We start from the raw sequence: 26,891 nt of genomic DNA, 5'->3' as shown, positions 1-26,891 counted from the left end.
TTATCTGCCAGAATGGTGTGAGACATCTAAAGTCTGCAGATTTTTTCAGGGTTTCACAGGAAAAATTTTGGCACTTTGCATTCCCTAATGTCATTTTGTGTGAAATTGCTGAAGAAGACTTCTGCCCCCCTCCTCAAATTGACAATGTGCCCATGTCTGCATTTCTGTACCATGCTGTCAGTGCTAAGACAGTTGACCCCAGTCATGTGAAAAAATCAAAATCACGTTAATAAGGAAGGCATTTCAGAAAAGTAGTCTTCCACTTGTAGCGTATTAAGAAGAAAGACCTGGAATGTCAAATTGGTTTGCGCCGACAACATGTATCTGTTAGCTTAGTAATTTCTGTAATGTAGGCATTAGAAAAACAGGCACGAAGGGAAAATTTAGGGCAACTTGAAAAGTTTAAAAGGTATCCTTTCTTCAAAACATAGTTCGCTGTCCTTCCCTAACGTGCATGTTCACTTCCTACCTTCTTGTTTCTCAAGTCTGTCTTTCTACTTGCCCTACTCCCTGCCATCTCCTGCTCGTACACACGCAGTCTTTGATCCTGAGAGGTTTATAAGCTATGCAGTCCTGCTGCAGTCTGGATTTGACTCCTGTGCTCTAGTTACCAGGAAACTTCCCTTCCTCTGATCTAATACTGAATAGCATTTTAAAAAAATTGCTATTGCTGGTACAGTTGGCAAAAATAGCTTTCATGGGTACTTAATTTGTGACAGTCGGCTTAACCAAAGAGAGGATATCCAGGCAGGTGTGTCTTAGTAGGACAGCAGATACCACATCAGGGATGGCCAGGTTCAGACAAGTCCAGGCGCATGACCAGTAGGTCCAAATGGTGGATTTTTAAAAAGGTGTTACGTCTTGTGCAAGTTGGTTGTGAATCAATCTTCCCAGGAAAGCAGAAACTTGAGATGATTGGGAAGTTGCGATACAAAAGAATGAAGCTAAACTGGTTTGGACTTTGTAAACCAAGCAAGTCTTGAAGCATTGGAAGAACAGAAGAGAAATTACTACTTTATAGAGACACCTCTGTTGCATTCCTGATTTTAGCATGATTGTGATTGTTTGAGTTTTTGTGAATAGAAATTGTGTGAACAGATATACCTATAAATCTGGATTTCTGCAACAGAAAAGATATGTAATTTGACAAGTGTCCTTCACAGAGCTGGCCAAAATTTGCCAAAATACATAGGAGCACTACTATGAAAATTTTAATTAGACAAGTTGATGAAAAAGTATTTCAACTACATTTTCACAGTATCCTCTTAGTAAAGAGTGTATGGGGGTTCCAGTAGTTTCAGTTGGTTCCTAGGAGACCAGCATCGTGTGCACACCATCATGCTGCTCACTTTGCTTGTACATTCAGTCTTTTCCCTCTCCTATCTATGTTGTAATGTCTTCCAGGCAGGGACTCCTTATTCGATGTTTTAGACCATCTGGTACAACTGTCAGCCATGTAAGAAAGCCATTAGGAGTTATAAATATTTCTGAAGGTGGTACCAGTTAATTCTCTTTCACAATACTTAAACTAAGAAAAATAAGATTGCTGCCCCTCACCCCTTCAAAAGAGGGGGCACTTTTAGTGGGACTGAAAGGGGTAACTCTTTCACCCCTCCCTCCTGTCACAGCTCCACAGCTGATCCCACCTCAGCTCTGGGACTCCCAGCTGCAACGCACAATGTCCCTCTCAAGAGACAGAGATCCCCTTTCCCCCAGCACGTCTGCAGCAGTTTGTTGACGATAGCAAGCACAGGGATGGCCACCCTTCCTGTGGGAAAGGAAGGGTGGAAAGGACAGCACAAGATAGCTCCAGTGATGTTGAGGTCTTTAGGTGTCTAGTGTACTAGTGACCTAGCACAATAGGTTTACAGAGTATTAAGAACTGTGAATCTGAGATGGTGTCAGTTACCCATCATTACTAGTTACGCAGTCTCCCTCACGCACCTTTACCTTTGCAAGAAACCTATCTCACCCATTTGTTTTCCTTTTCATTCAAAGCTTGATTCTTTACTGGAAATGCGTAGGTAAATTATTTGCCTCTATTGACACTGCAGTAATTTTTCCAACCCTGGAAGCGAGCCTTTCTTGGTGACATCATCAAGATTAAACTCAAGTAATACAGTGAGCCCATGCATTTTCCAGTGACATGACATGTTCTGTAACAATACAATACTAGCTGAAGCATTTCTTCCTTTCTCTGTCACCACATCCAGCTGTTACTCTTTTTGCAATTTGCCACCTCCCTGCCAGTTGCGTTGACCTAACAATTGTGCTCTTAATCAGCTCGGAAAGCTGATCTGGCAGAAACTGATGTACATATATATACTTAAATACAAATTATCTCTCTCATCAAGATCACAGCATAGCTCCTTCACCAGCTGCACTGGCACATCAAAGGGGTGGACAAAAACCAATACTAAGTCAGCTTATTGTGCGAGCTGTGGCCTGCAAGGAGCTGGTTTGAAGGACAGTATAGTGATTGCAGGCATCCCAGTGCTAAGACAGAAATTACTTTGTTCTGGTTCCTTCATAACAGGCGGAATAATAGAAAGGGATTCCAATATACCCAGTTCAGGAGTGGGGATATTTCCCTCAAGCACAGGACTCCTGCAAGACACCTGTGAAGCCAGAGGGGAGAAACTAAAAGTGTGTATTTCTAAGACCTGAGGCTGTCACAGAGAGGTAGCTGTAGCTCAAGTGTGGCTCTCTGCTGCAGTCGGAGGTGAGTTGGTGTCGCAGCTGCCCGGGAATTTGCCAGAGTCATAGTACCCACAGACCTCAGCATGAACTATCTGCCATAGTGTCAGATAGACTGTGCTGAACACACAGCGTACGCTCAGGCCCTTGTTGTGGTTGGCACATCAGGAAGCTAGTTCAGAGGGCATCCCAGGGATGACTGCAAGTGCTGCAGCCGTGACTGCAGGATGCTCATGTCTTTGAGACACACAGCACAGCATCCTAGCACCAATCTGACAAGCTCCCAAACAGGATCTTGCCTGCTGTCCCAATTAACAAAGTTGATTTTTAATTCCTTGGACAATATTTTCAAGTGGCCCCAAACAGAAGTAATACCTCAACCTCATAATGCTTGCATAGAAATAGTAAGTGGAAGCCAGTGTTTTGGGGGCCTAATATGAGAAGTTAGTGGGTGTGCTGACTAGCTTCAGAGCAAGCAGGAGTTAAACCCTGGAGAGGAAGCAATTCTCAAGCTGCAGCAAAGATAATCATGATAATTTATCATCTGATAATCAAAGAGCACACACTTAATTTGTTCTCATTATCAATGTATTTCAAGCAGAAGTACCTTAGTACGAGAAGCCTTTCTGTGCACAAGTTGCAGTGGAAGGGTAAAGAGCCCCATGTAAATAGAATGTAGTTACTTCTCTTGTTTGAGTAATGTATTGTAGTGTAGTTTGGCATCCATCTCAGTGGCCTCTCTGTCCCCCTGGATGTGGAGTAGAACCCCAGGGATCTAAAGCTGTTGTTTTAAGCACTTGACCTTTCTCTAGGACAGCAGCGTCTTCTTGGAGAAATGACTGACAGTTTGTAAGAGCTGCAGGGATTTGGTTCATTAAGGAACCATCAAGAAATGAAGCTAAATCTGGAGGTTTTAATCATGTCAGAACTCTGGTTTGCAGCATCTTGGGAGCGGGAAATGTCTGCAGCATGCTAAGAGTGGGGTTTTACTTCCAAAGCCCAAGATGTGGTTCAGAACTGAGTACGGCATGCAGTCTCCAGAGCTGTAATTTGCACCGTATCCCTCTGTTATTTAATATTTAATGTCACCTGAAGGCAGGTCTTCACATAAAGCACAGAACTCCTCATATACTGGTGGATTGAAGCAGGCTTTTATAGCCCTCCTGAATTAGGAATCTGAAGGAGAATGCCTGCATAAGCAAGAGACAGGTCCAAAAGTGAAATCAGTTACAGTAGAAGTATGACATGCTTTTACCACATGCTGGTGGTAAAATTTTCTGTACACTGATTTGCTTAATGGTTACAGTCAAAAGTAAGCCATGGTTCTGGCTGTGCTGCCAAAACCTGCTTTTACAGTAGCAGCACAAGTGCAGCTGCAGCTCACAAGGCTTGAAACCCCAGTGCAGAAGAGGCCAACGGGTGACATCTTGCTGTCACGGTGTAGTGGGGCTGGCCTCACGTTCCCTGGAAACAGCCTGGAAAACACGCTTTTTGTATACACGCTCACCCCTCCCCAGCTCTCACAATCACGGTTGAGTTGGGAAACAAAGTCCCAGCCAAAATTCCTGAAGGGAAAGGGACCCAACTTCTTCAGGATGTGAGCCTCTGAGAACAAAATCTCCTTGTGAGAAGAAAGCAGCTTCTTAATACAGGAGGATTACTATTGCTATGTTGGTGGTGGTGTTTTGTTGGCATGTGAAACTGAGATTTCAAAACTTTCCACTTGATTCAGCTGTACAAAAAGGACTTCTTAAACTCGCTCTTCCAAAACAGTAGAATCACCTCTAGATTTGCAGCCACTGGAAGATTGAGGTGACCTAGCTGATGATAGGTTAAAGTGTTAAGTTGCTGAAAGACACCATCTTCATTTTAGCAGCTGCATTCATCGCAGCTAGCAACTATTTCTTCAGTTTCACATCTTTCTGGAGTGTTGATCAGGTACCTAAAACCAGAGCTTTCAGTTCCATCACCAGCATTACTGCCACATACTGTAAGCATGGTAATAATCTGAGCACTCCACTGTACAGCAATTAGGCAACAGGCAAAAGACTTAAGTAAAACCATATGTAGGTCAAGACTACCAAGATCAATTTATTTCTACTTACTTACAAATCTTCAACACCTCAGCCAGGGATCAAGGCCATATTGTGTTAAAATAAAGAAGCGGCATGTATTGACAGTTCATTCTAATACAGGTTTGTTGTTTGGGGTTTTTTAACCTTAAAATTACTGTTGCTAGGATGCACCAATTAAGTGACACAAGAATTGGGAAAGAAAAGCGGATGTTAAGGATGTAAAGATACTCTGCATTTGTCCACTTGTAAAGAGGAGCAGAATGTAGTTCCTGGATTCAGTCCCTCCTATAAGAGATTCAGTGTATGAGCAGGTATCCAATGACTTTGTGCCTCACATCTATAAAACAGATATAACAATCTAATCCGTTTGTAGTTGAAAGGCACTGTATAGTGTAAATGTGCAAGTATTACTAATAGTAGTATCAGCAGTGGCCATATCCAATACAGGAAAACTGTAAAAAATGTTTGTTAGACCTGAATTTTGACCTGGATTAAGATAAATTGGTTTGAAACAATGAAGAGCTGCCAAGAAGAAAATTAAGTTTTTATAATCTCCTTGACTTCTGCTTATAAAACTGCTTGCTTCTGTCAGTGTTGTCTTTTGAGCTAGCTAACCCATGCCATTGTCAGGGCACAGCTAGTTTTGTTTAGGATATAGTTTTTGCACATACAAGGAAAAAAGCAACAGAAGACATTTATTTCAGCTCCTTTTGGAAGGGAGCAGTAGGAAAGCAATGTCTGCTCCATGGAAAATGGCCAAAAAATTGGTTGAGAAGAAGTCAGGAGTGGATTAAGACTATAACTGGGAGCAGATCCAAACTAACATTTCCCTGTTCCCCATCCCGCTGCCAGCTGCTTGTGTTGCACAGGCTGCTCTGGTAGGAATTCCATGGTCACCTGCCCTCTCTGCCTATAGGCACAACATGAGCAAAGAGGGGGGTCGTCTGGGACCCAAGCAAGTCCTTTCCTGAGTGCAGCAACTGCAGTAGCAGCCGAACGGCTGCAGTTAGCTGAATGGTATTGTGCTGTCCACAGCTCACTGACTCACTGTTACGCTCTGGCCTTCTCTGAATGTGGTGCCCAGATGCAAAAAGCCAGCCTTCACTCTGCCCTGGAAGGAGAGCTCTTGTCAGGCTTCTAGGAAGGTTTTGCAAATAACACAAAAGGAAGCTGGAGCCATTCTGCACGGCTTTTGAAAGATATTGGACATGGCTCATGGAATGAATGCCTAGAAAACAGGTTGGTCTTTTCATCACCTCTGCGGTTGCTTGCTTCTTTGGCTGATAGCTTTTCCCTTCCAGACCTTCAAAGCCTGGCCACTTCAGCATGCATACCAGCACCATTTATCTAGACTGGTTTGCCCCGTCCTGGGTGAATTCTCTTTTCAGGCCACAAACTGCCTGCCAGCAACAGGTAGACTGCTCCAGTATTATAACATTTTCTGTGACTGATCCCAAAACAGGGCAGCTCACAGAGGAAAGAGGGCTGCATCTGAAGATCTGTTTTTTCTGCAAGTGAACTCTGGATGATGCAGGTGGAAACAGAAAGGAGAGAGGCAGCTGCTATGGGTCAAATACTGATGTCAGTTATAAGAAATGCAGCACAACTGGCCACGTTAAATGACTGGGGTTGAACTTGAGGCTTTATTCTGACATCAGGTACAACTCTTAAGGACTTCAGGAATTGGTCTGCAGTGTCAGGGACTTTTCTGATTGTTGCTAGGGTAGGGGGTCTTAGACATAGCTGAGTAATTTTGTGTAAGAGTGTTACTTCATTTACTAATTTGCATCTGCAAAGAAAAGGGTTCGGCTGCAGAGTGAGAATATGTTCTTCACATTCAATTCTGTAGAGTGTGGCCTTTCCTCCCTCCTTTCCCCCTTGCACAGACTTCAAATTTTGTGGGGTTTTTGTACTGGTGACTTCATCTGCCATCATTAATCAGCAAGCTGTCTCATCCCAGCCAGCTAATTTAGAGTCCTGCTTGTGCATTTGATCAGCAAATGCAAACCATGTGTAATGTCAGCAGGTCAGGGGAGGTGATGGAACATGGGATTTTCACCTCAGTTCCAGAAAGGGCCATAGTTGCTTCCAGGAAGCTGAGCTTGGCACTGGGTGTGGGGAATTGAAAAGATTTATTTCCCTGTATGAGAGCTTAGAGCTTGATCATTCTAATTGAGCATTTTCCAATCAATATGTTTCTTACTGGCTTTCCAAAGGCTGCATTAGAAAAGCAATTTTATTTATTTTATGACCCTGAAGCCCTAAGGGATTTGGGTGTGTCAACTTTCCAGGGTCTCTTTACAGTGAAGGGCTGGATCACAGGGCACCGCGCTAGCAAAATCAGCATGGTAGAAACCATGCCCAGTGCTTCACTAGGTTTGTTTCTGTAGACGTTCGCATACACTGGGGCCCCAGAGCAGACTTCATGCACAGAGCATTACCTGCACTTGTGCTCTACCTCTAATACCCTGTTCAACAGGATAGCAGGAGACATAAGCCTATGCCTTTTATTTCAGATTACTACTAAAAAAGCCGTTTCACCCTCTGTTCCCAGCAGTATAGGAAGCTTCCGAAAGCCTTGTCATTCTGATTACAGGCAGTTTCAGACCTTTTTGAAGGGCACACAGACCTTACTGGGATCTCTCTTCCTGCCCATTGCATGACTCCTCTGTTCCCTATCCAGTCATTTTTTCCTTAACAAGACCTATAAAGGCACATTTTCATCTGCTGCCATCCATTTCCCTTGTACCAGTTTGTACTCACCTCCCAAATAATTCTCTCTGAGGATTAGCCAGGATTAACCTTTTCCTCCTTTTCTACCTTTGCTTATCTCTGGGCCTCAAAGCTGCAGAGCCAGCACTCTGCTGTAGGGTGAGGCAGTTTCTGTGGCCCAGCAGCAATGAATGGCCACTGCTTCTCCACTACATGAGTCACCTGCCCTCTCTGCCTATAAGCACAACATGAGCAAAGAGGGGGGTCGTCTGGGACCTGCTGGAAAGAGCAGGTGGTCAGGCACATCACTGCACTCCAGATCTCTGTCCCTCACTTGTAACAGCAGGAGCACAGACCAGCGGAGATACAGGATTTATCCTGTGGTAAGGCTGCATCTTCCACATGTATGCCAACCCAAGAGCAGCCCCAGGAGGCAGTTGTTTAGGCTGTCCATCTGCATGAGGATAGCTAAGCATGCCACAGCTCTGCTACCCATTGCCCCGCTCTGAGGAATTGAAAAGACTTCTTGAGAAAGCAAGGTCCTTAATCTTCCTGCCTTTACCAGCCATAGCAGAGGCAGTCCTGAAGAGCTGCTGAGCACCCTGTGGGTGGGAGCCTACCAGCGCTGGTAGCTATGGGGAAGGCACGTGTGGTAAGAGATCGGTGCAGCAGCTCCGGCAGACACAGCATAAAATTCCTGCCTCAGGACAACCTTAGAACCCAGCCTGGGTTTTAATTTGAAACCCCCTTCAGCCTGATGGGCACACTGCTGTTGAACTCAGCTCAGCCCTTCCTGGGGAGCAGCATGTTGTGGTTTGTGCTGTCAGGATTGAGCACAATGTCAGAACAAGGCCCCTGGTCTGCAGCAACAATCAATACCTCTGAACAGGGAACCAGGGAGCAGCAGAGACAGCACCATGGGAGTATTGAACCATAGTAATTTGAAGCAGCTGTGCAGCATTTTGCACTTTCAAAGCATTTCAGATATTAAATGGCCAAGGCTCCTGACACTTCTCTGCATTTTGGTAATCTAGCTTTCCAAACAAAGAAGGGAGACAGAAGGAAGGGCTTTTAAAAAGTTGCCTGGGTGAAAGATTTTAACCTGATCGTATGTTTTTCCTCCAGACCGTGTTGCCTTTAAACAGCAATGAAGAGAAAAACACAACTTCATGCCCCCCTTCTGCTTGACATATACACCATCATATGCAGAACCACATATTCTGCTTTATGGAGGGATTTTGTTAATTAATTATTAATAATAATATAATAATAATAATTAATAATAAGAAAGAGAGCTTCAGTTCCTAAAGGGCTAGTTGATAGCAGATGTTCAAGACTTCTGAACTTTTCCAGCATCATTTTCCAACTAAAGTACTCTGTCCCATAGTCAGGGATGACGTGCCCGATGCTGCCAATCATGATGCATCTGTCCCTGGGTGTTTGGCAACCAGCTGCTGATTTGCATGCACTGGCCCCTTTGCTGTTTGCCCAACTGTGCTAAGCAGTTTTCAGTGTGGGAGTGAGAACAATTCTGAAAGCTGGGATAAATGAGAGGTCTGTCTTTACCCGCTTCTTGCCTCATCATCCTGCCTGCCAGGCAGCCAGGCGTAAGGATGGTGTGCCTGGCTGAAGTGGAACAAAAAGTTAGACGAAACTTACTGTGAATGCTGTTTCGGTCATACATGTGGCTGCATCCTCATATCGAAACTAAAATGGAACAGCAGCTCTCAGTGGTACTATACATCACACTTTGCATTGGATTTGTGTCTTCAGATTGTTCCAAAATGAGTCAAGGTGAAAACAGCCTACAGTACCTTATACTTAACGTTTTAGATTTATCTGTTACATACACCATTCATGGCAAGTCATACTGTAAAACTCATACCCTGTCTTCCAGAGCAAAGGAGGAGATGCTGAATACAATTGCTTTGCAAGATTAAAGTGTTGTTACATCTCTTAAAAAAAACACGTTGTAACCCCACCAGAAGTTTGTGGTCAGATGCAAATACTGTTGGCTGTGTAGTTTTCTGTGCGGAACGTTATACTAGGTGAGCAGAGCATGCTGTTTTTCCAACCTCAAAGCCTGACCATGCTTAAGTTTCCTGAGGGGCTCCCTGTCAAAAGGAGGTGAACTCTAGAGACCATCAGCTTAAACTCCTCTTCAGCAGACCAATACATTCTGTTGCGTGTGTGAGTGCACTATGTGCTTGAACATACTTAAACAAGTTTACTGGCTACTTCAAGGTGTAAATTACCCCATCAGCCCCTCTTCAATGTACTTGGTTTTTCTTCCCAAGAATAGAAAGGAACAGAGAGTAGATTTCTTCTGCAGTCCAGATGGTTATCAGATTGTACCCTGGAGCATGAGAATTGATCGCTCTTACAATTTATAAGGTAGCTAGTGTAACAGGTGTTAGAAACAGGACTTCAGGTGAGGAATAAGTAACAGAAGTAGATAATCTATTGAGACACCAGTGCACCAGCCTGCAGCATTAGGAAGGTGAGCATGAATTTTTCTCCCTGTTTAATGCATATGAGGCTGTCAGATTATAAATGTGTCTATAAATTACTGTATTTTACTGTGCTGGAGGTGGTGCTTGAAAGCTGACAGAAGACAGACTAGAGAATACGCTGGATCTTGCAGGGCCAGATTGTGATGGTTTGCATGGCTTTGTCTAACCTGCTTTCAGCTATTGAGTTCAATAAGTTTTTGTTTACTTTTACACTACACAAATAGGGAGACCAAGATTGGAAAGCTTGCCAGATTTTGCCAGCAGAGCAATGGTAGAGATGGGAGCAGAGCCAGGTCCTGCTCCCAGGTCAAAATTCACACTCTGAAGTCCGTGGCAATGCTGGCCACCGAGAGGGCAGACTCAGAGAAAGGCAGCATGCCCCCTGTCTGATCTGCACCTACTGAAAGCACCAAAGCCTTCCCACTGATTTCAGCAGTTGGTTCAGCAGGCAAAACTCTGTCCTTATTTTGTAACACAGCACTTGTTTTCCTCACTTTATTCTGCTTGGTAAATATCTTTGTTAGTTGAAGACAATGCTGTTAGCTTTCACAGAAAATAAAACTGGAGAGATTAAAAGAGACCATTTTCCTCCACTGTGGGCACAACAATAAAAGAGAGGATGAAGAGGGGAAAAATAAGAAACAGCATCCAAAAAAGAAAAATTGTATAAGCAGGATTAGTTTTTCTTTCATGGAGAGTATAGGAAAGCATTTTCAGGACCTACTGATAGCTAGATGTGCTGTGCTGTAAAATCCCTTCAGCTGCAAAGCCAACCCTCTCATGCCCTTGTTTTCACAAAACCAACTGCTTCTTTTTAAGAAAGGGCAAAGAATGTGGGATACAAGTTTAGTAAATGCTGTACTGCACATGAAAGAATTATTTTTTGAACAGTGGTTTCTGAAGTACTTTCAGCAACACCAGTCTGCACTCCCAGAAAAGCCTCCTGCGACTGAACTGGTTCAGCTCACATGGGCATGCAGTGGAGGCAGGCAGCTAAAGAGGGTTTTTCAGAGAAAGTAACTTCCCAGGAAAGCGGCTGGGCAGGGAGGGAGGGAAATGAGAGAAACAGCAATCCATCTATGGAAAGCAGTTAACATTTTACGGCACTTTCTATCTTCCAAACACAATGTAAGTATTTAATTATCGTATCACCCCATGGGTGGAGAGATGTGGCGCGTCCACCCACTCATTTTAGCAATAGCCAAACTGAATTAGAAGGGCTGCTTTTGCTGATTCTCAGTGACTAGAAGCCAAGTGGTCCTAGGTTGTACAACTTTGCGGCTTTTCTCACAAGCTTCGGAGATCCTGCTGAAACCCAGAGACCTGATTTGCAGTGTGAAATGCTGGGTCAGTCTCGGAGTTGCTGGCACAGCACACATGGCTTGTCCCTGTCTGTGTAGCTTATTTGGCTGTTCTGGGTCTAGCACCAATCAATCCCTTTAGACGTGGTACTTTTGTGTTAGTTGGACGGAAGGCACAAATACACTGTCACCAGTACCTGGGTAACATTGATCCATGTTTGTACAGGGAGTGATTTATTTATTATGTGATCTATAAGTGAGCGTGCACCTCACGTGAAGCTGTCATATAGCTCTGTCCATGTCGGCCTGATTTTTCCAGTGATGTTTTGTTTCAAACCACATCTTGTGAAGTGCACATCAGAGGTTCAGTTAGATTTCCACATGACAGTACTCCTTTGGGCAATTTATTACTTGCATGGCATGGCAAAGAGGGAGGCAAAAGAAACCACTCATGAGCATTTCAAGCACTCCTCAGATAGTCTTTTAAACCCTTTGATACAATGTGGTCTGGCTGCATCATGTCTTGACTTCTTTCTCTTTTAGCTGCAGTCATTGTGCATGCTGCCCAGCAGCAGCCCGTGGTCTGGAGTGTGTTTTCTGCAGGAATAGCTCCGTATTCAGCAAAAGATGAACCTCACTAGCATTTTAGATGACAGTTTCCATGTCCCTGAGCAGAGCTACACCTCACTCCTGTCCTTTCAAAAAGAAAGGTCCTACAGACAACTCTGACCCCAGTAATCAGACACTAATTCAATAGGGGGAAGAGAATTTAAGTCCTTCATAAATAAATAAATGCTACTTCTTGTTTCTGTGTGGCACATAATACAGTGCTACAGGGGCAGTTGAAAGCCAATGGAAATTCTTGCTGCTGCCATGCAGACATCCCTTCCTTAGGTCAGCTCTGACCCTTTCTCAGGCTCGATCTCAATTCCTTTTCCAACTAATATTCAGTTCTGCATACAGCTGTGGCTCTGGGACTTTCCAAAGCCAGTGTCTGGGAATCTGGGGTAGCAGCAGAATGCAATTCACTGCATGTGACCTCTTGCTAAAACACAGAAAAGGGTTGCCTATCTGTTAAAGAAGTAAGAACCAAAACAAAACAGTGACACAACTCTCTCAGCTTTCTTCAGTGCTTGGTAGGAGAAGGGTAATTGGATCTCAAAGAATGGTGTGCCAGGAACAAATTTCTTCCCATGTGCAGCATACATTCAGCCAGGTGCAATATGAGGAAGGGAGGTTCGTCTTCCTCTGAAGCATAAGGTATTAGTCCCTGCCAGAGGCTGTGTACCTGAGATCTGATCAGATATGGCAAATTTTATGTTCCTACACACAGTGTGAAGCTTTCATTTCTACACAACGCATTGTAGCAAATCAAACAATGAGTCATCTCACAAGGAGGGAAAGAAAAGAAAGCTTTTTATCTCCCAGTGGACAGGAGATAATCTCTCTACCTGGGTATAAACAGCTCTTCACCGTGCTGCCTTCTCTCCAGGGGAAGGAACTATTTTAGATTTGTCTGTAAAACAGATATTGAATTGTCACACCTCCCAAGCCTCTCTGCCTGGGCCCAATAAAGGTAGTAGGCAAAAGGTCTTTGACTTTCACGGTAACTTGGTTGGGCCCCCGTGAGTAAACATGGTAGTCTAGGCTGTATATGCTGCACGAGCTGGCTGGGAGAATGGAAGTGCCAGATTCTCCTTGGAGCCCTGAAAAATCTGTGCCCAAACCAAACATACCTGCTATTTTACTATAAAATGGCATACCACCCTTATGTGGATGGAGTTACACTGGTAATATTTTATCACTATACAGGAAACACAAGCTAAGGCAGTGCTAAAGGAGCCACAGCCTCAGCACTTATTTTTCCCTCCAGTGTGGGAATAACATCTGCTAGCGTAACAGCATGTGCAGGAGGGGTGGGCCAGTCTGAATACAACTTTTTTAACTGTACCCATACTGATAACCACTTACAGACGCACTGTTACAGAGGCTGTGTTAAGCAGCCCTCTTTACAGACCCCAGCCACCTAGAGGGAAGTACAGCCACAGCTCTCTTGCATCTGGTTGCATGTTCATTATTCTTGATCAATGACTTTACAAGGGGCATGAAGAGAAAGCATGGCTCTCTTCCATGAAAGGATACACACCGAGGATGGATGGTGCCAAGGGCTTTGCCTCCTGCCTGCTCTGCACCTCAGAAGGAGCAGCTGGAGGAAATTCCCATTTCACAGTGGAAACCTGGAATGAAATAATGTCCTAGAAGCTTTTTTCACGATTCTGAGGCAGTTCTTGTTTCTCAGTATTACTGTCACAGGTAAACCAAGGTGCCTAAGCTAATGAAGTATTTCACAGTCCAGTGCCTAGAGTAATTCTCTGTCAACGTGACATTCCTCTCCTATACCTTCCCCTGAGACTTTGCACATTATGGTGTGTGGAGAAAGTAGGATTCACTAACGTTTGCCTATATTCCCATGCCTCGTCTCAATTTGGTAACACAGTCATGGTCTCTTCCTGCCACAGGTTTGCAGCCCGTTTACTGGAGCAGGGATGATGTGGCACAGTGGCTCAGGTGGGCGGAGAAGGAGTTTTCCTTGAGGCCGATTGAGAGCAACACTTTCGAGATGAACGGCAAGGCTCTGCTGCTCCTGACCAAAGAGGACTTTCGATACAGGTCTCCTCATTCAGGTGAGGATTATTTACAGAAGTTGTGACTGAAAAGGGAGAGGAAGCTGCAACAAAATCTGGAGAGGGTCAGAAGAGGAAACTCATATTTGCTGTGGTGGACTGGGCAAGGGGAGGAGAGAGTGGACAGAGATGCTTGTATGAGGCAAGGACAAAATAGACAAGGAGGGAATGAAGTCCTGATACACCTGAGTTGTTGTAGGCAAATTTGAATGCAAATCCAAACGCAAACATCCAGCCTGTTTCTGCTTAAAACTCCCTGCAGAGCTCCCAGAAAGCAAGCTTCTCTGGCAGCAGTTTGTGACTTCCAGCTCTTCCCTGTAACAGCTTATCTTTTCACAGACAGAACTACAGCAGCAAGTTAATCAAGTGCTCCAGCCTCTTTAAGAAGCCCATATTAGCATTTTGCCTCACAGTTGGCTTGGCTGACTTGCTGCTAGAAGTGACTGCAAAACTCCTCCCTGGGGGACCTTTCCTCTAACAGCCCCTGTGGGCTTTGCTTTATTTTACCATATCCTCTCACGTGCTGGAGGCCAGCCCAAGGCACAGCAGACAGGTGTGTGGATCAGTCTGCCTATTGCTCAAATTATGTCTTCATTTATTCACAAAGAAGATTTAGAAATATGTATGTTGCCTGCCTGTATTTATATCCCCTGCAGTCTGTCTGCTCCAGTTTTACAGTTGGAGTAAGCCTCTGCCCTCCTTTGTCAGGGATGTTTAACTAAATATAAGTTGTGAGCTTTTCTTTTGTGACCATACAAGGTATTCCTGTTAAATATAAAGGCTCGTAATTCAGTCACCATAGGTGATCAAAGAGTTTGGACCAAGTGGTGACAGAATAGCTGTGAGAAGGCTTTCACTGCAAGGCTCACTAGGTGCCGAAGTACAGCTGGTGCTGCCTGGATTCAGCTGATAAACAAGCCATGGCACTAATTCTGCATCAAGCTGCTTGGCTACTCCCTTGAATGCACCCCCACAGCCATCCTCCTGCAGCATCTGCCTCACAAACTGTGGCTTATGTTTAGTGTATACGAAGTTTTTTAAGCATGTGCTTCAAATCCAGGACTAATTTTGCATGGAAGGAGATGCCAAACATTCATGTCTATTGCCAGTGTAATACCGTAGTGAAAACTGATGCCTACAAATGTCTGCTTTTTAAATTCTGGTACACCACTTTGAATCATTTAATTAAAAATTAGCCCTGCTTAAGGAAAAAGGAGTACTGAAAGTGTAGATGTGGGCAAGGACTATAAGGGTCACCTTTATGTATCTTGTCTGCAACGCTCCTTATCATTCCAATGCCTTGCTGCCTGCAAGTTATGCCCCTGCTTTTCCCCTTGTGTGCTGTGAGGGCACTTGAAATGAGTAGGATTAAGATGTTTGTAGGCTGGAAATAGAGCGTTCCCAGAGAAGAGCCTCTGGCTTGCAAAGCCTCACTTTATGCAGAAGGTTAAGCTCTTACTTAACTAAATTTGAAATGAAATAACCAAACTAAAGGCCTCCTCCCTTGCTTTTTCTCTCCTCCTTCTCTCCAGTTATTTACCACTGATAATAATAATTTTAGAGCATATCTGAGTCAGTCCCAAAATTTTCAGATGACTGTAGGTAAAGGGACATTCCTGCAACATTGCCCAGAAATTAACTGTACGTGAAATTTAAGAGCTATGAAATAATGTTTGGCATAGAGGTATTAAGTTTTTAAAGATCATAGCTACATAAAATGTGATCCTTTTCCCTCATGGTTAAACCGAGAGAGCTGCATCCACTCCCCCCAGTGGTCCTAGCCATAAAGTAGGCTTATAGCCCCACAGCTATTCTCCTGTTTAGGGCTGGCCAGGGAAGGGAGGGAGAGATTGAAAAACGCTTTTCACTTTAGCATTACTGCATCTGGGTGGTGCAGAAGCATAACTCTTTTGTTAGGTAAAAAGAAGGCATCCAGCTTTAAGGGTGTTTTCACTAGTCTGTCAGGCCAAATCAAAAGAGGTACAAATTTGCTACCTTATTGCTTGGAGTGTTACAGTACTAGTTATGATTATGCCACTATTGCATTCAAAGATGCAAATTACGCAGTAAAATCACTTTTTAGCCTTTCATGTACTAAACATGGAAAAGGTAACTGGGTTCTCAAGGCTTTGTTTTTAATTAGATTTTCAGGTATTGCAGTCACCTATTAAAAATGCCCTAAAGTCACCGCTGAGACAGTAAAAGCAGCCAAGATGCTAAAAATAAAGCTGAACTATGGAAAGCAGGATGGCTTTAACTGTTTCACGTGAAGACACTAAACTTGCCCACAGATAGAGCATTGGCAGTTTATAGAGGCAAGGGACAAACAGCGTACAGCTTACAATCTCATAGAAGTAACTACTAAAAAAAAACCCACACTCTTGAGAAAAGTCTTTCAGAAAATCCAAGGTTTCCTATGTGAAACTTCACTAAGTTCCTTTTCAGGTAATGTTATTGCTGCAACCTGTTCCTCTGTAATATGAGGAACATAATAAACAGGAAAGAGCAAGCAGAATTAGAAGTCGATAGACTTCCTACCCTGTGTTGTACATTTTCACTTTGAGATGTGCAAACAGTTACATCAGGCAAAATGTATACGTACCTGTGTGTTTCGTGTAGATGTTGTTGGAGGAATGGCATCGGTACAAGAGGCAATACATAAAAAGACACAAAATAAGCAGTTAGTCCACTGGTCTTCTAGATAACTGCAGTGATGTGTTCCACTGAGAAAAGATACAGCAGTTCTGGTGCCAGGGAATGGGGGCGGGGGGAGCGAGGAACAGCCTGCCTGCAGCCCAAAAAGAAGCATCTTGATCAATTCATGCAAAAGCTTGGTGCAATGCAATTTGCTGCAGACGTTGCTGTAGAAGAGTGATACAATAACGACTCACAGACTGTATTCACCCATACCAAGTTCACTGTGTTTTGTTCCTTAGTCTGCATCATATGCATCGTATCTGTGGTCCAATACTGCCTGTTGAAGTGAGCTCCGTACAGATTCTAGTAGCTGGAAATAAGTAGCTTTTCAAGGGTCCCACCCATGACACCAAGAGTGGCATACACAAGCTCCTAAGGCACCTATAGCACTGGAGTACCGCCAGGGTGTTGTCACCAGAGCAAGGGTGTTCAGGACACTTAAATCTCTCAATTATTTTCAAGTCTTTGAGTCCGTCCCAAAGTAACTTCTCAAAGTGAGAGTTCTTCCTTCTGTGGGTTTCCTAGATTCGAGTATCTTAGTAGCACACTGCCTCTGGCTTGAGACACCAATAAAGAGGCTTTAGAGCATCTCCTCCCCCCATAAAGCCTAAATTGTTCAGTAATTGAAGAAGAGCACCATCTTTGCTCCCGGCAGTTCACTGCATAAATCATGGGCTCTACATTTAAGAATACTGTGTCCTAAGGTGTCTGTCTAAAAATCTGAGTCTGTGAGAAGGTGAGACACTGAACGAACTACTGCTTGTAAAGCTTTGGAGCTGTTGGATGGGCAGTCATGTAGCCTGAAAAAAAACTCTGTATTGGGGTAATAAAAGACATGTGTTATCATTCTCCCATTTTTCCACAGTCACACAGAGGAGTAATGTACAGCTTTTCTTTTTTCTTTTTTTCCTTTCAGGGAAGAACCTTGCAAAGCAGTGACATGCAGGATTTTACTGCAAGCATTTTTGGGTCTGAGAATAGCACCCAGGAGCCATGAATTCATGCATCAGATGGCTAAATGAGTCTTCTCAGCAATATGTAGGTTTTCATTTCCTTTTTCCTGCTGTTTGTCTTTCAGGTGATGTTTTGTATGAACTCCTTCAGCATATCCTGAAGCAAAGGAAAACTCGTATGCTCTTCACACCTTTCTTCCACTCTGGGAACTCTATCCATGCTCAGCCAGAGGTCATATTACACCAGAATCATGATGAAGGTAACTCTGTCTCATTCTTGTGGGAGCTGCCATTATAGAGGCGAGTAGGGTAAGGCTGTGAGGAATTATGTCATTTTCTGGCTCCAAAGTTACATAAGTAAAGCTACTCTCCTCCCTTTGTCTCCATAGCTTTAGAACAGCCAACTGGTCTAGGGAGTCAACTGTGCATTCTCTATTTATCTGCTATTATTTTGCCCTGTTCCCAAAGTTATGCCAGATGCAGATTAAAAAAATACCGGAAAGTTTTATTGACCCTGTTGATTCATTTTTCATCACTTCTAATTACGTAGACAAAGATGTTTCATGGACTTGTAGTGTCCTGGAGATGCAACTAGATACAATTGTTTGCAGAGCAAGGGAGTAAGCAGCCTCAGAGAGGAACATCTAACTCAAAGTCAGTTCAACTGACAATCTGTCACTGCATCATGCCAGAGTTCCTAGCACTAAGCATATCACGTTGCTTAGGTTTTGAGCTGATTGAACAATTCATGTTGAAAGAAAGTTTCTTCTGCAGGTTTTCTCTCATTTTTACTAACAGAATTACTTGCTTAGCGTTCTAGTAGTGTCCACACATACCATACCTGTCAGAGCTGGTGAAGAAAAAATAGCTATGTTTGTGGGACTGCAGATTTGGGCTTCTTCTAGTCATTATTAATAAAGATTGAAATGTAAGTCTACCTCCTTCAATGGAAAATTGAGGGTTTATTTTCTTTAAAAATATACACACTAAAGTACTTTTTGGTTTTCTCCAATAACAGAAAAAAATAAAGCCTAAGCCTTTTAAAAGGTCCTCTGCATGAAATGATTAGGCAAAATTCACTTTCTCAATTAAAAAAAAAATATAGGAGAAAGTCGTGTTATTCCCTTTTTAAGTAAACAGAAGACAAGAGAAGAGAGTTAGGACATTGCCCTAGGCTCAGCTAACTGGAGAAAAGATGCACAAAGTATTTCAAGGTTCATCATGGTGTTGCAAAAGAAGATTCAGGGGTACTGTCAGACCTGTACAAGTTGCCTGTGACCAGCCTGAGCAAGCCAGAATCAAATGGCACCAGCAAAACTCTTGAGACTAAGCCAAGAGTAGGACAGCAGCAGGTAGGATAAGGACACTCCAAAGCATTTCCACACAGCTGTGTAAATATTTCAGATTAGAAGAGGGTGCTACAGGTCAGGATGAGGTTGAATTGGCAGAGTTGTGCAAGAGGTGGTTGCCCAGTGTATTAGGCTAAGCGCTTTAAAGAGTCCATTATTAAAATCTCCATTTTTTCCTGAAGATTGGCATTCACCCAGAAGTGTGCCCTTTCTAAATTTCAAACAGAAATACTGGCTATCCTCTCAGACACCCCTACATGAAAAATATGGAGCAACCTCCACTCGAGAGGATTTCACAGGGATGTTGACTTGGCCTTTCATGTGCATATCTGAAAACATAAGTCCTTTTCAATCTAGTCCAACTTCTGTCAGAACACAGGATGATTAAGAAACAGCTTTGATTTCTTCCTCACTCTGGCTGCTGATAGTGCCATTGTTCTTGCTTAGAGAACTCTGTGCTATTACTTAAAACTTTTCTTTATAATGACAAAGTGAGTTAATCCAGAACCAGATGAGACCAACATTTACATCAGTGGCTTTTTACTAGCTTAAGCAAAATGGGTTTGAGTGAAATCAGTTGATAGTGGTTCAGAATACCTCTGAAGTGCATTGAAATTGGCTTGGAATCTGCCCTGTGGGCATCGGTCTCTGTCTCTGTAAAGGGATGAGCAATGGAGAGAGAATTACCTACATCTCCAGTGGTCCTTCTGACTCAGCACTGAGTCATTTGATGGGATGCCATACAGGAAGCTTACACTGTTGTTCCCTGCACTTCTTTTGTGGGTAAGCAGAGTGCCAATCTTTGGGATTGTTACGCCAGCAATTGCTCACTCCCAGAGCGAGTGCAGCCCCACCCATCACTATATGGATCACATAGGTCAGCGATTTTCCTGGCACCTGAATTTCCTTTCACAGTTTTCCCTTCAAGAAAAGAGTGTTGGTCACTCGGAACAAAGAGCCAGACTGATGAGTGAATCTATTCCTGCAGGAAGTGATATACCATATGTGCTCAACTTATAGTCATCAGATGTGCCAAGGAATGGATATGATGAGTATATTACTCTGTTCAGGGTCATTCATGGCAGTGGAACTGCTTGGAGCTGAGTTTGAATCGTTTTATGGTAAATGACAATTTCAGCCTTGAGGGGATTCTTTAGTTCAGTATTTAAAGAGAAAGATCTTAGAGGAAAGTGAACAGTACTGTGTATCCATTTGTGGTTTTTCTTCTTGCTGCTTTTTAAAGAGTTCCTTGGTCCCTACCTTCTTTCCACCCTGTCCTGGTTCAGGATCACTGTGGTTTGAGAACAGGTAGATAGGTCTGCTTCTGTTTGGATCTTGTCAGAGCCAACTAATGCTCTCAGAGAGCTTGGTGGAAAGCACAGCAAGGCATTCCTTTCTGCTTTCAAGATTGCTGCTCCTCACAGCCTCACACTTTAAATAACTAAGACAAACAATACAATATTCTGGTCTGTATTTATAGGCCAGGAATGAGTGCAGTGCATTTGAATGTACGGTGATGGGGGGGCGGGGGGGAGGTCTGTAGAAGATAGGATGCTGAGTAAAACTGGGTGTTTGGTTTTCTTTCTATTGTGGCAAAGAAAGGTGACTTTAAGAAAAGACGTCCACAGAGGTAGGTCCAGTTGTAAGTTATTTGGTCTTTGACCTTCACATCATTTGGGCTATCGCACATTAGCTGGCCACATTGTATTTAAAGCTGTTTGGGCTTAAACAAGAACAATATATAGCTCTGTAATTTCATGTCCTCCAGCTGTTTCATTGTGAGTATCTAAACAGCTCCACAAATGCATTTTTCTTGTCTGGGATCACAGTTGTGTGAAACTGTGTATTCTGGAGCCATGTAGTTTCTGACTAAAATTTCAGGTTTTCCAGTAGATTTTAGTGTCCTTGTATAGATGAACAGCCCATTGATTAGGCAAAAGAGTTGGTGCTATGTCATTGCCTGGCACTACATTTTCTCAGGACTAGAGCTTTTCTTGTTCAGGCCTTTCCCTGGGTAAGTGCTGGTCCTTCTCCTGATGCCTGCTTGGGTTCCAGGGCAGCAGGAGCCCCTGGGTCTTCACCTTGACAGGGTCCTCAACAAATACCACTGCCTTGACAAGAGTGCAAGAGAATCGTTAAAGAGGATCAGAGCAAATGGAGTGAGCAAACAGGCAGCCACAAATACGCAGCTACTTGTTTCAGCTGTTGACATGTACCCAGCAGTTTCCTCCTCTTATCATCCAAGACTTTCAACAAACAGCACTGAAATTTGATCTTTGTTTTTCAGATAAAAACCTGTTAGTCATTGCACTCTGGTGGTATTTTCCTCTTTGTCAGTAATTTCCCAAGTCAAAATTGATGGCCTTAGCGAAGCTGAAAGTTTGCACTGTTCGTGTCAAGCATTTCATTTTGTGAGAGGATTGTTAGTACCTAAAGACACTGACCTGGAGCTGCGATTTATCTCCCCCCTACTGTTAAGGATCACAACTGGGGAAGTATGCTCATGCAAAAGTGATGCTAGAAACCCTCCTGCTGAAATAAGTGCTTACATGGGACAACCCATCAGTAGACAGCACAGATGAAATAAAACAAGGTGAAAATACCCTTATGAAGATGGATAAACTTTAGCTAGTGTTTCACAAAGAGCTTCCTACCAGTGGGTTTTTTTCAGATAACCCAGTCCATATTTCAGAGAAAGGTATCCTCTACCTTGACCCAAGCCTCTACCATCTAAAACTTACTACCCAGTATTTTCCTGGACACATTTTCCCTTTCTATCTCTGCTGTCTGTCTACCTTACAGTGCTCATCTTGGTACGATAATAGGAACCACATGCAGAGACATGAATGGCACAAGATAAGTTTCAAAGCATTTGCACAGGAACACAGTTAGTACAGCTGAATCAGATCTTACTTTCTTCACGTGTGTTCCCAGTCAGCTTCTCAAAATGGGATTTCTCTTTTAACACATTTCCCCAGGAACTACTGTTACGTGGTGGTGGAGGGAGATTGTTTTCATGGTACTGATTTAATTCTGTGTAGTAATCACTATCTGCATTTACATGGCGTTTTTCTGGCATCTGTAGGTCACACAAATAAAAACATTTCCAAGCTGACAGCAGTACCCAATAAGCCCAGCTAGCAGTCTGACAGTTAGATCCTCACATCATGATCACAATATCGACAGTCTGTATTTTTCTTTTTTTTTTTCTCCACAGATAGCTTTGTCCAGAGACCTTCAAGACCATCCACAGAAACAGTCCACCACAACCCCCCAACCATTGAACTGTTGCATCGTTCTAGATCACCCATCACCAACAACCACCGTCCATCACCAGATCCCGATCAGCGGCCACTGAAGTCCCCTATGGACAACACTATCCGTCACCTCTCCCCAACTGACAGGGTGCCGGGGACAAGGCATCAGCAAGAGAATAACCACCAGGAGTCCTACCCTCTCTCAGTGTCCCCGATAGAAAACAACCACTACCCACCTCCTTCTGAGGTGCTTCAGAAGCCCTCCAGCCCTCGCCAGGAAAACACCAGGGTCATCCAGCTGATGCCCAGCCCTATCATGCATCCTTTGATACTGAACCCCAGGCACTCGGATTTCAAACCACCAAGGTTGTCTGAGGATGGGCTGCACAGGGAGGTAAAGCCAATCAACCTGTCCCACCGAGAAGAGTTAGCTTATATGAACCACATCATGGTGTCCGTATCCTCTCCTGAGGACCATGCGATGCCAATTGGAAGAATAGCAGGTAGGTGACATTCTCTAGGCTACACCAAAGTTGATGCTCTTCATTCATAACTAACCTTGCTGTATGTTAAGAGCTTCTCATTTCCTTTTGCTACTCGCAAGAGTTTACGGGCATTCTGCAAGTTTCACCACGTCTGTGGTTTAGACAGTTAAATGTGATTAAACCAGTTTCATGGCAGGTAAGCAAAGGTGCAGAGTGACTTGCTTGTGACCACAGAATGCGTAATTGGTATTGAAACATTTATGTTCTGACAGTCACTGCCTCTCACTCATTAGCAATCCATTTGTTTCCCAAGATACCTATCTCCAAAGCCTTGTCCTGCAAAGAGGTAATTTTCCAAGAGATGCATTCACATTAGTGTCCAGTTCCGTGGAAAGGAAGAAACCCTCTGTTAGTGGCCTTTGAGATAATGCAGTGTCAAACTGCTATTATGGAGATGGCAAGACTGATGAATTATCACCTTGGAGCCCTACTTCGTGGGCTTTCCTCTGCTTCTTACACTAGGATTGTCCCTTTTTACGGAAACAAGGTTGCTTTTGTCCCACGCAAACCACAGGCATTGTCTCACTTTTGATATCGTAAGTAACTGACAACATCACAACAGCTGAATCAGGAAGCTGAGGTTACAGAAGTGTTTTTTGTACTTAAAAGGGAACTCTAAATAGATAGGGAGAGTAGGAAGGGGAATCCAGCCACTTCAGAAATATCTAAATGCCCCAGTAACCAATTTCTTTTGAAAGTTGTTAATATACACCACACCCAAAAACATTCCATGCATTTATATGAGCAGCAAGCTGACATGATACTCAGCTCCTGTGGGGTATAACATGTCCACAGAGGTACATTTTATTCTTTTCTGTCCTTATATGCCTTAAATTTATTACAGATGAAGTGCTGCCTCAGCTTTAATGAGGAGGATTTACTGTTTTCTTAAGACTTAACCATTTAAATTCAAAAGGTACATATATCACTGTCTAGTCAATCATTGAGCATGAGGGTCATGATCCATTCATGTAATAGAGAGATGGGTTACAGAAATTAATCTTTTGACATTTTTTTCTGGCCGACATTTGTCTCTTTCCTTTTGATTTTTATTACCCACACTATTCTGAGCGAATTAAGAAATACACTTAATGTTTTATCATGGTTGCATCACTGGGAGATTTCTTTTCCATAAAGTACTATTGGGGATCGGGGGGGTTGTTAATTTATTTTTTTTTTTCAGAAGGAAACATTCTCTAAGCATAAAGACTGAAAAGAATATAAGAAAAAATATGGGGAGCAGGTGGTGGTACAGTTTTTTATTTTAAACCCAGGAGTTTTCTTACATAATTGGGAATCTTTGGTTTCTGCATGTTGTGCACTGGGCCCAGTGACATCAGCCCTGTAATCGGTACTCTCACGTCTTTTCCATCCCTATGTTGTTTGCATGGCAACAGAGCCCAAGCCCATGGATATTTGGGCCTATCTTGTGGTTTAACCCCAGCTGACAACTAAGTACCATGCAGCCACTCGCTCCCCTCCCTGCCCCCCACCCCAGCAAATATGTGTAGGAGTTTAAACTGTTACACACAAGGCTGTATTTCCACGCTTAGCCACTTTCACTTGCACTCTGGTGGCTTTGCTTAGAGCCATCGGCATGTCTTCAGGAGCTGGTGAATTATTTCATGCCAAAAAGACCTGAAGTGTACTTAAGAATTCAGTTCAGATCAGGGCAGTGCTCTATGGCAAAAGGTCAGGGGATTACATAGTTGGTGGTTGCTAGCATCTTAATTTCTACTGATAAGTTTGCCAGTGTACTTCCATCAGTGCCCCATGTCCTTTAATTGTAAATGCCAACAAGCCTCACTTGCTGTACAGGCATAAACTAGTGCTATTCTGGTTGGTTGTAGTGGCTCCTGAACTGTAGCTGGACCCGATAAAGAGCTCACAGCCAATTTAAACGTGACAAAACCCAGATTACTACCAAAAATGTAGACAGTCCATGACTCATGCCTGAAGTCAACTTCATCAGTGCTATTGAATTCAATGGCAGCATACTTAGACCCCCTAGAGAGAAAGTACGTACCTTTCTACCTGCTTCCCACCCATCTCACAGTCTTCGATTTAGAGCTGTTGCCATTAAGTGATTTCATTTTAAGACCATCTCTTTCTTATGTCAGCATAAATCTGTTTTCCACCTGAGTGTTCTTGTCTTCACTGACAGTACTATAGTTAACATGGAGGCTTTTGTCCAACCATGGCTTGCCACTTTAATTTGAAAGAGACTATGAAAATTACAACACTTGGTTCTTGAACTGCAAATATACATCAGTACAGATTTATTGTTAAAAAAATATTTTTACAGATCACTGGCATTATTTCCATTTTATGGATGAGGAAGGCTGACGAGTTGAGTAATGAAAAGATTTACCAATAGCCCAGTGCCAGAGCTAAGTACTTACCTGTTTACACTGGTGAGAAGAGAGCCTTGACTTTCTACTGGCTTAACCATTTGCATGCAGGTGATTTTCAGGGGAGATAGTGTTCAGGAGCCAGCTACCAGGGAAGCCCCATGGGCTGCTGACTAAAACATTGGGCTGAGCTCCAAAACATGTTCTATTCCCAGCTCAGATATTTTAAATTGTAAGAGGAGTTCTTCCTGGACTTCAGATACCTTACAGCCTCATAAACCTGTTTACTTGTAGATAGAGTCTGCTTTTAAATGCAGCATGCAATTACTTGGTGCTGGGAAAGAAAACAATGTTTCTGCAGCGATGTTGCTGCTATCCACAAACACTTTGTTTTCAGGAGGTGGATCAATAGAGCTCTGGACTTCCTGTCAGACAAAATAATGACCTGTACTCACCGGCTGACTAATCTTTCCTACCTTTTTGTGTAATATCATTTCACAAAATATTAATTTTACTGGTAAAGCACTTTCCCTTTTACAGCAAAGAATTTCAGGTTGAAGGTCTTACTCTTTTCCTCTAAGGCCATTTTACACTTCTCTAGCAAATCAAGAGGCATAAAGTCTCTTTATGTTACTCATTAAGGTCCCATATATTATTCTGCAATGGCTAGAGCTGATTTTTAAAAATATGTTTAGCTATCTTCTCAATACAATATGCACGAGTCTCTTCTGTAACTTTGTTAGAACTAGAGGTCATTATGTTGGGATGATCCGAAGGCAGACCTGCATGCCCTGTAAGTACACCAGGCAAGGGTAAAGCTAACTCAAGCATCAATAGTCATCTAGCTCCGACAGCACTTAAAATATATTAAAAATACCTGAGACAGGGAGTTGAGCAGAGTGGTGTAATGGACCATTTTCCCCTCTGGAACTGCTAATTCAAAGCAGTAACAGTGTTGGTAGTCAGCTCCTGACTTGGGCTGTAGCAAACAGGCAGTCTATCTGGCTTACTTTTAGCTCTGAATTTTTAAAATAGGCCATCTTTGTTCCCCCCCGATAGCCTCCAAGGGTTTCACTCTGTGGGGAGAAAAAATATACTTTTTCTTTCTTTTTTTTTTTTTTTTTAATGCAGTTGCAGTTTTGATCAAGAGAGACACCTGAAGTTAGCTCTGCAGAATGGAAAGTCCAGTCCCCCGTACCTCTGACTGGGAGGGTTTTGTTATCAAACATTTTAGGACCTTGATATCTCGTAAGAGGTACTTCCCCAGGGTACAAGGAGAGGCAGGGGTTATTGCATTGGCGGGCATTTGTAGCATGTCATGGTTGAGGCATGCACTGCAGCCCTGGTGGAACCACAGCCACCAGTAACCCTCCCTGCAGCCATCCTGAAGTTCTGTCCCCACAGCTTTCCTTGGAAGCTCTGCTGTTGACTTCAGCCAAGGCAGTTTTTCACCACAAACTTTTATTTAGGTGTCAAAAATGTCCTTTTTTTCAGATATCCATGTCCACCGCAGCTTGTTAGCATGCAGGAAAATGGGAACTGACATATTAGATCTCATCAGAAACCTGTCAGTGGCCTAAAGGAAGACACAGGAATCCCTGCAAGAGGCAGTTACGGGACTACAACAGGGTTGGTTTTGTCCTAACTTTTATCACATAGAGGTTGGCTTAGAAACATCCAAATTAATTAATCTCATTACATGCTGGTATTTACCTCACTTTTGATTCAGTCATTTAAAACTCATTAGTACAATTCTG

The 26,891-nt window shown here is 43.2% G+C and overlaps 1 protein-coding gene across 5 annotated transcripts in view; it reads left to right on the top strand.

Annotated features, from left to right (window-relative positions):
• ETV6 (ETS variant transcription factor 6) overlaps window positions 1-26,891 on the top strand; it is a 139,942-nt gene that overhangs the window by 91,848 nt on the left and 21,203 nt on the right. For all 5 annotated transcript variants that reach the window (XM_080392426.1, XM_080392429.1, XM_080392425.1 and 2 more), the window contains 3 exons: window positions 13,818-13,982; window positions 17,758-17,892; window positions 22,199-22,741. In XM_080392426.1, coding sequence (XP_080248552.1) covers window positions 13,818-13,982; window positions 17,758-17,892; window positions 22,199-22,741 — 843 coding nt within the window. The remainder of the gene's footprint in view (window positions 1-13,817; window positions 13,983-17,757; window positions 17,893-22,198; window positions 22,742-26,891) is intronic.

The sequence above is a fragment of the Falco punctatus genome, assembly GCF_963210335.1.
Source record: "Falco punctatus genome assembly, chromosome: 6".
In the NCBI taxonomy this organism is placed as follows: Eukaryota; Metazoa; Chordata; class Aves; order Falconiformes; family Falconidae; genus Falco; species Falco punctatus.
The sequence above is the reverse complement of the archived record's forward strand: the minus strand, read 5'-3'. Positions and strand labels throughout refer to the sequence as shown.